The 12707-nt window shown below is 34.3% G+C and overlaps 1 protein-coding gene across 1 annotated transcript in view; it reads left to right on the forward strand.

Annotated features, from left to right (window-relative positions):
* Positions 1-12707, forward strand: part of LOC119070042 — a 162670-nt gene that overhangs the window by 49348 nt on the left and 100615 nt on the right. Inside the window, exon 4 of the mRNA XM_037174326.1 lies at positions 335-456. Coding sequence (XP_037030221.1) covers positions 335-456 — 122 coding nt within the window. The remainder of the gene's footprint in view (positions 1-334; positions 457-12707) is intronic.

Consider the following 12707-nt stretch of genomic DNA (forward strand, 5'->3'; position numbering starts at 1 on the left):
TTCATACGCCACTCTACATTACCAGCCATTCAATGTTAATACAAGTAGGTAATACACTCATAAAACATGAAGAAACTATACAAACTCAAAGTAGATATACTCGGCAAAAGGATTCATATAATTTAGTTATATATAACTTAACCATCCTTTATATCCTTTTATTTTAAGTAGTACAGTACACAGTACATACATATATATAGATGTGTGGCATTTTGTAGAGCATGGTAACATGAAGAAAGCGTATACTACATATCTGTATGTACACCCCGTGTAATTCCAAAATATAAATTCCGGAGATCAACAACTTTAAGTAAAATATTTTCTTGTTTTTCAGACAATTTAACGTTGTACTTAAAGAGGATCCCGCCTCCGTATTTTCACCGGAAGTTGAAATTGAAAATACGCTCGGACCAGTTGTTTACGATGTATCACGTGTTTACACAGGCACCTTAGAAGGTAAGTTCGATTATGATATTCTATTTCACTTCTAATATAAAAGTTTACACGGTAAAGGATATATCGCGAAAAAAATATAACAAAAAATGCAAAAGCGAAGTGTTAACACATTAGATTTTTAATGTTCAATTTATATTAACTATAAAAGGGGGGCATCCATAAATCACCGCAGTCGATAGAGTTTCTCCAGGCTGACATTAAAGGCTAACTGGGGTGGACAGGGCTTGTCAAAAAGTCAAAAACTCTCTGTTAATTTGTTTTAGGAAATTTAATTCCTAAAATAGACAATGTTTCTTCTGCAAATTGTGTTTCTCCTGACATTTGTTTGTAACGACCAATAATAAGAGTACAGTCTGGACCGCCGATTTCCGAACCACGCCTCGAAGTATGCAAATACTCTCTAAGGAAAGTTAGTAACCTAAATAAAGGCTAGATACATATGCAGTGCACATAAAATCATCGTGTTTGTCCGAGCTACATACATACACATTAACGTTGAAGCGGTTTCAAAACAAACGGCACCTAAAGCACATTCCTCAATCTATCTGGAAACCTGCATAATTTAATTACGGACATTTTTCCTCCCCCCGACAACTAGTTGAAAAGGCTGACTATTCCATATGAACATCATGGTATAATGTTACTGGAGCTTTTTATTTGAATTCATTTCTTGTTAATAGAAACGTAAGGGAGACAGAATTTAATATTCCTTTGCTTTGATCATCGTAACATGATATGAACCTTACAAACTTTGTAGCAACAATTTTTCTGTGTGAGTAACGAAAGGAAAAGGAACTAGCAGAAACAAAGTTAGGGTAACTGGGTATTTAACTTGTTTTTTTTTTGTGTCGCTTTCAATGACTTTCTGTGTTTCAAATGACACAGTTATTTTTTTAAAATGGGACATTTCTCGCACGGTTAGAATTTTCTCGCTAAAAACTCCCATTTACAAACAAAAAGACAACCACACTATTCACCTTATGACCCTGTCATTTTTTATAAACGCTAATTGAAACATAAATCTTTGTTGTAAATAACGGTAATATTAAAGCAACAAACTAGGTTTCGTTTGACTCTGAGATTTAAACAAAGAATTTTGTATTTTGTCGTTGTAGCTCCTTGAAAATGGCTTCAAATTGTTACAAACGCTTCTTATCGTGGTAACATTTACAGAAACGAACATTCATCTGCATGCATTACTATTTTAGACTTATTATGAAATGGTGAATTGAGGAGGAATGATGAAAGACTTTTCCGTAGAAGTAAACATTGTCTATGCTGTAACACTCAATAAATATTCACCCTGTCCTTCTGTACGAATCTCTGTAGTGAAAGTATGTTTGCGATAACAAAAAATCTTTTCCCCAAAATATCTGTGTAGAGCAATTGAGGCCTACGCAAAGGAATACAAAATTTCTTATTATTACACCGCCAACGACAAAAATTTGTCGTCAGCTCTCTTTAGCTAATGTGAACTAAAAATAAGATCCACAATACCACACACCAACAGATGCATCAAGGTCTTTTCAGCGCCTTGCTTATATGTTACTATGTCACAACATAATCCGAGTGGAAGATTGTCTATCACTCTGTTGAAAATGCTTAATGAAAACTTATATCAAATCAAGTTACAGACCCAATAATTATACTAGTGATATGCTTGTCGCCTCTGTTAAAGATTTATACAGTAACGGTGTACCGCATCCCAGCCTTCAGCATTTCGTTCTTCTCTCGGCTGCTACATACAACCAGATTATAATAAATTGTTCCATCATCACCATACATACACGTGTATTGATTGTTTGCTCATGTAAACTGTAACCATAATGCATGTAAATAATGTAATATGGTTATTTGTTATACCAATTTCACTTTGTGTAGCTGGGATACCGATTCTATCTACTGCATGGGTATAACATTAACATCAAAAAGTTGAAATTAACAACAGAGTAAAAGACAAAACCAACTAATTGTTCGAAAAATAACAGAACAGAATTGAGGCGAGTTAATTTATTCATTTTAAATAGGCAAACAATTTGCCGGAAATTTTGTATGAGACGAGATTTGGTTGAGTTCCAATCTAATTGTAATTTACATAGAGACTAGTATTCCAAGTGTATGGTTTTGTGTGTCGTCGGTAATGTTAAGAAAGATTTTGTCTATTAACGCAATATTATGCTAATGGATTATACCGGTTAGACGTATATATGCAAAGCGTTATGACCTTTCGACAGAACTTGAGATGGGAACAGAGAGATAGAGAGAGAGAGAGAAAGAGAGAGTGATTAAAACGAGTAAAAAAGAAGACGGGACCGGGGCAGGGATAGTATTTGATTAGGATGATATTGCGAAAAACAAGAAAAACATCAAGTACGGACAATCAAACCGAATTGTTGAAAATTTTAATTAAAAACTTAAAAAAACAAATCAATCAGGATCTGGTTAATCGAATATTTATGTTTTAATTCCATTTGTTAGACATAAATTTACCACACCTAGGGGTGTTTGAAACTTCGAATTTTGGAAACAGCACGGTCGATAATTAACCAGAAAAAAATCTAATTAAACATAAAATTCAATTCCAACATATTTGCATGACTTTAAGTTTAACGTATGGCGCTGCGGGAAGCCATGTGTGAGACATGAGCCGACCGAAATCGAACGCACTTTCCATTGTAATTTTCTATATGTGCCCTGAAAGGTATTCGATCCTAGAAGCCAAAACCACTTTTAATAAAGATTCATCGAAGCTTGTGTGGCTAGTGAGGTGATCAAAATCCGAAAACATGCACTTTTCTTACAGAAACTTCTCGAGTTTTACACGAGCGAAAAGGGGGTCGTGTGGGGTTTCACTAGAAAGGTAATTGTATTTACTTGCACGGCAAATCGGGTCTTATTCGGCTTAAAATTCATGTACACTGAGATATGTGCAGTTGACGTTTTCAACCGAAAAATTCTGAACTTACACTTTTCCTACAGACATTTCTCGAGATGTACGACACGTACATGGTCGTGTTGGGTGCCATTAGAAAGGTAATTTCTTTCGGGGCAAATAGGGTCGTATGGGGGTTTGGAAGCATCTACGATGAAATATGAGATGAGTTGAAATGTTTAAGTGCTCATATTTCATCGTAGATGCTACCCAACTTCCGTAGGACTTGCCTTGAAACAACATAAAATTACCTTTCTCATGACACTGTACGTTTCGTGAACCTCGAGAAATTTCTGTTTGAAAAGTGTAAGTTTTCAATCTTTTTCGGTTTAAAACGTTAACTGCACACATCTCAGTGTGGATGAATTTTAAACCCAAAAAGACCCTATTTGTACCGGAAGTCCATGCAATTACATTTCTTATGACACGCCATACGACCCTGTACGGTTCGTTTAAGCGGAGAAATTTCTGTAAGAAAAGTACATGTTTTCAGTTTTTGATCATCTCACACTAGCCACACAGACACAAGTTTCGAAGAATATTTTTTAAAGTGGTTTTGGCTTCTAAGGTCGAAAATGCGTTCGATTTAGGTCGGCTTGTTTTCAAAAGAATGCCTCTTACAGTCGGAGAAATATAGATTTCGGGTTTTTTTTAGATATATCATCATTTCTCTAATTCTCTCAATTGTCATTTGAAATAACCTGCGAAATCAATGAAAACGATGATGTCTCTTTAAATCCCGAAATCTATTTCTCTCCGACTGTAATTCAATTTTTTCGTTGTTCAAAAAGACAACAGACAAAAATGTGGTTTGCAAATCAAACATTTCCCGCAACACCTTCAGAACCGAACGTCTCGAGCACCGTCAGGAAGTCTGTAACACAAATAAGCACAACAAAAACAGCAAAACAAAGCTCTAATAATAAATGATCATAAATTTCGAAAAATTATAAGGTCAAATTGAATTTTATTACCAAAGGTACACCGTGTGGGTGTAGAAAATACACAGAAAACACACAACGTGTGCTGCACTGCATGGGACTAATGTTTGTTTTCATTTGAAGCGTTGACTCTCTGCTATAATACAAAAGTTTTCTCCATGCATTGTATGGGTATATATATATATTCGTTGAAAGATTGGTCTGAATTGCACCAGAATACCGAACAAATAAAACGGAATTGTTGTTGGAGGATCTCTCAACTGAGTTAATCAATAAATTGCAATTTACACTTTGATAAATTACATTTTATAGCCATGTGTTGTACACAGTTTAGTATCTATCATAATACCATATTGTGATATTGTACAATCAAAACAACGACATATTTTCTATAGTTTATTATTCCTTCCATTTCTGCACTAAAGTATATATTTTACATTTATATCCCTCGTTGGTGGAGAGCGTACGTTTTCTATCGAGTTCGAGTGATTCACACAAATCATGATTACAATTTAAAAAATGGTTTACGTTACGTCTGACGTTATGTATATACATTTTCCATTGAGTCCTTACACAGAAAAGAAATCTTGAATTAAATCTGATTATTACCTTCGGGTCTTCGACTTTTTTTGTTATCTTAATGCCAAGTGGTACATTTAAGTGTTTTCGTTTTAAAACCGACTATTAAAAGATTACAGTTCTTAAATATAATTCGCTTGAGTCAATACTTAACGTAATATGTACAAATCGCACAACCAATTTGTTCGATAATTTTGAGAGAAAAAACGGATCCCTAAGGCCGTATGACAGAATTTGATGTTGGTATGAAACGACTGTCAAAGATTTTGATTTTTAAGTATTTATTCCACATAAAGTTAACTAAAATCGTTGTAACAGAAGCTGTTTACCACTCGTAGATTTTCCTCTGTGTGCACATATTAGGATTGCATTTCTCCCCATTCCATCTACCTAAAATGGTAACTGAATAAAATGTAACAATGTCACCACACTCACTGTATCCAATCTTTTGTTGGTTTTCCAAAAGCAGCTATAGAAAGTCGCTAGCTCAATTTTCAGTTGAACTTATGTAGCAAAACCATAGAAGAATATCCACGGAAACATAGTTGCCTGTGTGTGTTACGGCGAATAAAAACGGAAATGGATTCAAAACGTTACCCCGAAAAAGATCGACTATACTCTTCGATGGTCGCATATGTACGTACATATAAATATACGTCGATATGCATCTCAATTTCGTATGAATGCAAGTAAGCATTTCGGCTTACTACCAGCACTCACACACAAGCATACGAAAAAAAGTGTGGTTCATGGAAAGCATTAAATTTTCCAATTCTGGCGATATTTTATTTCGATTTCGGTTAGCTTCTCTATAGCGATTTTACTGTGGGTATTATTTATTGGCCACCATTTAGAAGGAGATTTTCATATAGATGTGGTACACACACCACTCCAGCACTCCTCTCGACTCCATACATTTATAAGGCTATTATTTATTACTATGGGAATTTTGAGGAATTTTCATAAACTAGAGAGGTGTCTGCCGTTTGGCAAAGGTAAAACTCTCGGTTGTAGAATGGTGCAACGAGAATTATTGTGTCATAATGAATTTTTATCGAACATCTAATGCCAGACACGAATGATTTATTTAAAAATCGAATAGTGGCTTGATTTACAGCTCTAACACTTTTTTTGGTGATAGATCAATTTTCGCGTCATGAAGATCGTGGCGATATAATACACATTATACAACCGAAAAATAGTACGGTTCATGCAATACACGATGCCACAACCTTGAGTACACATTTTGCTTTTAGTACAGTATGAGTAATCGCCTTTTGGGTTAGGTTTGCCATTCGGATAGTTTCTTTTAGACATCGTGACTGAGAGAACTGCGAAATAGTAATTTTGCAACTAGTTGCGAAAAGTGGTGTTGCTCGATAAGCATTGGGTTTTGGTGTCGAGGGTTCGAAATTTGGTCAGGTCAGAATATTTATTTACGGTGAATGGTCCAGGAGTGGTGGAAAGTAAGTACATTTCACTACTAGTGACGAAAATTGAATATGAAAATCCATGTCACCACTTGGGGCGAAAAGTAAAATATACAAAAACAGAGAAAAAAAATACCCTTCGATCGCCACCCAAATCACACATGAAAATGTTCAGTTTTAAGTTTTCAAAAAAAAAATGTGAGGCACTTTCAACATACCTCAGACGTAACATACGGCGGGCCGCAGGGCCTATTATTGCGAATTTTACTTCCAAAATTTCTGACGAATTTCCGAAAATTCCGAAAAAATATGAAAATGTCGAGAGATAAAATTCTTAAAATTTCGTTAAGAAAACTTATGGTTTGAGGAAACTACTATAGCTAATCTAATGATAGAATATGGGACTCCCTGGTCTTTTTTTGGTCTTGGTTCATTCGTGTTTATATCCATGTCGTTTTCCTAAAATGTGTTTGATATAAATAATATCCAGAAATATGCGATGCGCTACATCTTTTACGATATTTCTTCCGAAGTAACTAGTGTGTAGGTACTTTTGTATGAGGTTGAGGTACCTACATTATGTCCGCATCAATAAGTCTTTTATAAAATTACCTTTGGGGGTATTTTAAAATGTCATCTGTGCATGAAATTGCATTATGTACTCTTCATGTGAGGCTTATGTCCTCTTAAGAACGAACATTACAAAAAGAATTCGAGACAAAAAAGTCAAACTTATACAGTGAATAGAGAGACGAGCTTTCTTTTCGGAAAATATTTTAAGTTAAACATTTTTACCTGCACATAGGAACGACAAAACGTATATATATGAGTGAATGAAAAGACTTGCTTTTTTCTTATTACTATTTGTATGAAAATTTGTAAGATTCTGCAAGAAGATCTTGAAGTTGATTCAATTTCTTATGAATAGTTGAATACACTTTGGACAGCTCTTTATTTTTAAAGGTTTTAACAATTTCTTTTCCGGATGGGTTTTTACTGTAGAGCGTCGCTGTGGAACAATAATGCAAAATGACATGATATCAAAACGAATGAGTACATGGCTTACAACATAACGTTCTCCCGTAAAAGCAGTCGCATGTTTCTCGTCTACAAAATATACTTCTTTTAACGCATCTGACATTTTATAAGTTAAGAATATTAAGAATATGAATTTTGTCGTTGAAAAGATTTCATTGTTCATGAATGTGTTTTGATTTTCATTGACTCAGTATTGGAGTAAGACGTACACCTCAATGTTATGTCAGATGTTGATGTTCACATATAGAATTGTTTTAGGGTTTGTGCTATGCGTAGGTGGAAGATGGTGTTTTAATTAAAGTTATGTTTTTGTATCTACTGAAAATCACTGTGGGATATAGAGTCGAAATCGAAATGTATTTGGCATCAAAGAAAATCACATTGAGTTCTCCTTAAACGCAGTTTGGGAGTACACACGAATTGATGAAATGGAAAATTTTTTGGGAACTATCTCAACCCTCGAACTCCTAAAACAATATTAGCCTACAATGGAGTTCAGAAATTCTTTTGTTCAGTTGCTCCTAAACAGCCCCATTCTGTATGTCAGTCGTAATTTGATTTATTAAGTCCAGTCCAGGTGGTTCAATTTTTAATTTTAAAATAGCTGGCTCTCTCTTCCCGAGTGATTTTTTTTTAAATGAAACATCTTAAAAACGTTAATCGAACGAATTTAGAATTCTCAGAGGGATTTTTCATAGAAGATTCTCTTCAATACCTCAGTGAGATGCCCGATTTTGTCCCATTGAGGGCTTTAGGAGAACTTTTTTTTACTAGGGATTCGAGGTTTTTTACACTTACAGTGTTAGTCTAAAGTTCGGCAGAGATTCTGGCCGGTGCCCAGCGGCCGGTGTGGAGTTGATCGGTTGATCCACAAGTTTGTGCTGTTAAGCATTTAGTTTTCCCATTTTTTTGCTATTGTTGTGAATCTAAAGTAACAATGTTTGCATCGTATATGGCGAATTGAATTAACCGGTTCCATTATTCGTCGTTTTCGTTCCATTTTCGCACCTTTAATCTAAATCGAGGACCGGTAAACTAGCTTTAAATTCCAACCCGCTACTGCGTATATTGGGAATGTTGGAACGCTGAATTAAACAACAGCAATGACTTATGAAACCATCGAGTGCAATAAATTTTTTATCCATAAGTCTACCCCCTACAAACTGCGAAAATGTATTATTCACTTCCTATTTGCATCAGAGGGTTTTTTGGTTAATGTTAATGGTATCTAGTTTTATTTACATCCAATCATGCCACTCTGGTAAATTTATCAAATTGGACAACCGATACAACGAACGTCCTGTTTGAATCGAAAATGTTGATTAGCTTTTTGGTGGATAAATTCAACATGAAATCGATCTTAATTCAATACGGAACTATTTTCCAATAAAATAATTATTTCATTACCTTAACACCACCACTGTTGAGAGGATGTTTTGTCTGCCCTAAAATATCTCAATATTCGTCCATTGTGCATAAATTTCATTCTCAAAGTGAAGTCTCCATAAAATTATGTAAATTTGTGTTCATGTTATTGAACTGATAGCTTAATAGGAAAACATTATTAGGTATGCGACATTGCCATTCAAATGGGATTAGTTCTGAATAGCATTTGCATTACAGTGTAGATAAAGAAGATGATAACAATCACCATATTCCAAAAATTAGTTAAACCGATGTTGGTAGTTAACCAATCACCAGGCGACAATAGATTTACATAGCACTGTATTTAAAGAGAGAGATAGAGAGACGGTAACGCTTTATGAATTATGGATGGTACGTCTCAAATGAAAATGCGCTCACTTTACACACACGAAACTTCATTAGCCAATAGGAGCTTCAGTCTAATAAAATATTTAAATTCAAAATCGTCGCAAAAGGAGTTTTGAGTAGTATAGTCTTTCTGAGAATTCGATCTTTGTGCTGAGCTTCCTTACCAAACGATATAGGTAAATGGACATAAACGAGCTATTTAGAAGTTACGTAATAAATGAATCTGGTTCTTCACTCATAAAACCTACATAAGTAGGACGATTATTGCTGTAACTGCAATTTGATTGCACAATTTAAATTTAGACATTGGAGTGACGCAATGTCAAAAGTTTAAGGTAAAGTTGTCGAATCAATCGAAGAGTTTGTTTCATTAAGATCATGAAATTGTTGATGCAAAGCCTCTCAAGTTCTTTCATTGTAGAAATATATCAGAAATATTTCAAAATTTAAAAAATCGAAGTTTCTTTACAGAGGTGAATGCGATTGTATTTAAATTTTTTTAAATTAGATTGTAGGGACTGGTGTCGCCACCATAACATAGGGTAGAACTATAGTTTGAATTTCCGAAACAAAGTAAAGAAAAACCACGATAAAGCCCACAAAATTGTCAAATTAAAATCCAAACTTACTCAAAACTTAATATTTCTTTGGTATCCTCACATAGATTCATTTTACACACACACTCAATTGGATATGTGATTGTGTGAAACTTAAGTGCACATCAATCTGCATAACTGCTTCATTATTCTCGACTCCAACGTATTTATATCTTCGGCGTCTATCTTTGACGTTTCTTAGAAAAGAAAGAAAGAAACGAATGGCGTGTCAATTACACAAAGGATATTGGGATATGCGGTGCGGTAACCACACATCTTTTAACGGCAATACTTTGCTATGTATAAATCTATCAATCGTTGTATTGGGGTCAGAAAGCTGATTATCTGTGTCTACACCTATTACACCAGTATAGCAACGGTTATATTCCATACGCCCGTTCTTCCTTTTGCCACTAAAACAAACCCACAATATGTTACAGTTTCTGAAGTTTTCGTTGTACGATAAAAACATTATTAAATTCAAATGTTATCAAGATTTACGATTATATTTTCCAGGATATTTTTGGAAGTGTAATTTAACAACATCCGGTATGGCATTCTATTATAGATACGAACGTTATAAAGGAACATAAAAACAATAAAACTCACATCAAAAATCATTTTACATTTTCCATGTGTTTATTGTTTTTCAACTGTTTATGCTCTCTTTTCGGGAAGTTTTGTGTGAATATTTCTTCTTATTTTTTGCCTTCTCGCTTTGGTTGATTTTTATGCAGATTATCTGTTCGGGAAATCTCTAAACGGAATAATGGAAACGAAACGATTTTTTCCACTAAATTCTAACGTTAAAAAAAACGAATTTCAAGCGATCGCATACACTTTTAACGAACCAACAACTTCTTTGCTAAAAAATATTGAAAATCAAAATGAACAAAACAAATTGATTATATCTCATAAACCACGTTTAATTTTCTATACAAAAAATGCTTTTAACCACATTGGCTTCAATAAAGCTGCCTTTTTTTTATTAAAAACACTCTATGCGGAAACGACACATGGAGGTTGCACATGAAAAAAGGAACATTTCCAATCGAATATTATTATATACGCAAGCTTACTCTACGAAATAATTGAATTTTATCAGTTTCTGTGCTATTTTACCGCACATATGCTTTACGTATACGTAAATCTATTTAAATTGATATAAGGTAGAGCGCATAGTTGCTTGTTAGTTGGATATAAATAGCGGTAGGCCTGCCAGATACGAATGAGGTGGAAACAAAATGTCTTTTAGCGTTCATAATGCTCAAAACAAACGAGGCATTGAAAACGTGTTTTGGTCCTGTTTTTCATGACGAAATTTTCGAAACTGTCAAATGAAGTTAGAGCTTTTTCTATTCAAAATCGCGATTGCTGCATCTGTCAATGAAAACTAGGACCAAAACACGTTTTCAATGCCTCGTTTGTTTTGAGCATAATAGCGACTACGTCATCTATTATTGACAGCGGTGACAAAAGTTTGGCAAAAGTTAAAATTAACGAAACACTTACTAATCATGATTAAACAGAAATTGTTTTGTTGCATTCTTTTTTGTTAAGTACGACGTTACCCTCCGACTATGCATACCTTTGGAAAAAATGAAATTATGTCAAAATTTTAACACAATTCAAATTTTCTTATATTTTCTTATATTTAATCTAGTCGATAAGGGAAAACGTTTACCTGGTAAACTTTTCCAAAACTAGATGCTCAAACAGCGCTTAAAATTCTTCTAAACGTTTTGTAACAAAAAGCGACAAAAGAACATCGCCTAAAAATTTATGTCTCTTCTTGTTACAATACTTTTAGAATATTTAGGATACTGTTTGAGCAACTGATTTTGGTAAACATTTGATCGACTAGACCCTTATCGACTAGACTACTTTGAAGATTAAGGTTCAAGCTTTCAAATGTGCTATCTTTCGGGAAAATCCAGTACCATTCCAATTTTTTGCGTTTGGAATTTACTTTACACTGAAAACACCCATTGAATGTTAGTGGATGTTAAACGAATAATATAAGACTATGCACCTCTTGCCAAAATTGTTATCGAGACGTGTGGGCACTTCGGGTCCATATACTTTTTTATCTGCCGAGCGAACCGGTATACCGAGATAAACGAAAATGGTCAAGAGGGATAAATGGGAAATTATCGTTCTAGGTAGATAAAAAAGATTACCATCTAACTGATGGAGGTATTGACATGATAAATTTGACGTAGATACATCTATAGTTGTTTAATTTGTAGTATGGTGATTAGCAAAACTGAATTCCACATTATACATTCATATACCGACTGTGACGTGCATTGGAAAGGTTACAAATGCATTATAATTTCACACCTATGTTGCAACATTGGTTAATAAAGTTGGGGTTTTAGAGAAGATTGAACGAAAATCCTAATGTTCCATTAACTGCCATTAAGAAACAAACCAACTCTGTATTGCACAGACAATCTTCTCTCACTTATCAGGAGTCTATGAGAAATACAGAAACTCTTGATTTGTTTATGTGTAACGATAGCTTATGATAGCAGCGTGAATTCAAAATTGTACGATGAGACATTGCTGCATGAAATTCATTTTAGTGTAAAAATCGCAGATTAGAGAGGAAAAAAAGAAACACTTTTATTGGCAGTGAAATCAATGCCAGATCTTCGGATTAGTGAGTTGTTACCAGTACGAGCAGCTGAAAGAATTGCATAGCGTGGATGTAAAAATATTTAGCAAACAACAGCCAACAGTCTATAATCTATTTATACGTGTTTGACGTATTTATACGATCAGATTTCATTCTGCTCAGCATGTATATCTCTTGATTTAAACAATCCGTAGCAATTCTACCTTTCCATTAAATCTACATGAAGTGAATCACTCTCCTCAATCTATTTCGTATGCATTATTTAATCATAACAGTGACAATGTTTGCGTCACAGAGTCATTGCCATTACATGAGTAGTTT

Source organism: Bradysia coprophila (assembly GCF_014529535.1).
Source record: "Bradysia coprophila strain Holo2 chromosome X unlocalized genomic scaffold, BU_Bcop_v1 contig_45, whole genome shotgun sequence".
Lineage (NCBI taxonomy): Eukaryota > Metazoa > Arthropoda > Insecta > Diptera > Sciaridae > Bradysia > Bradysia coprophila.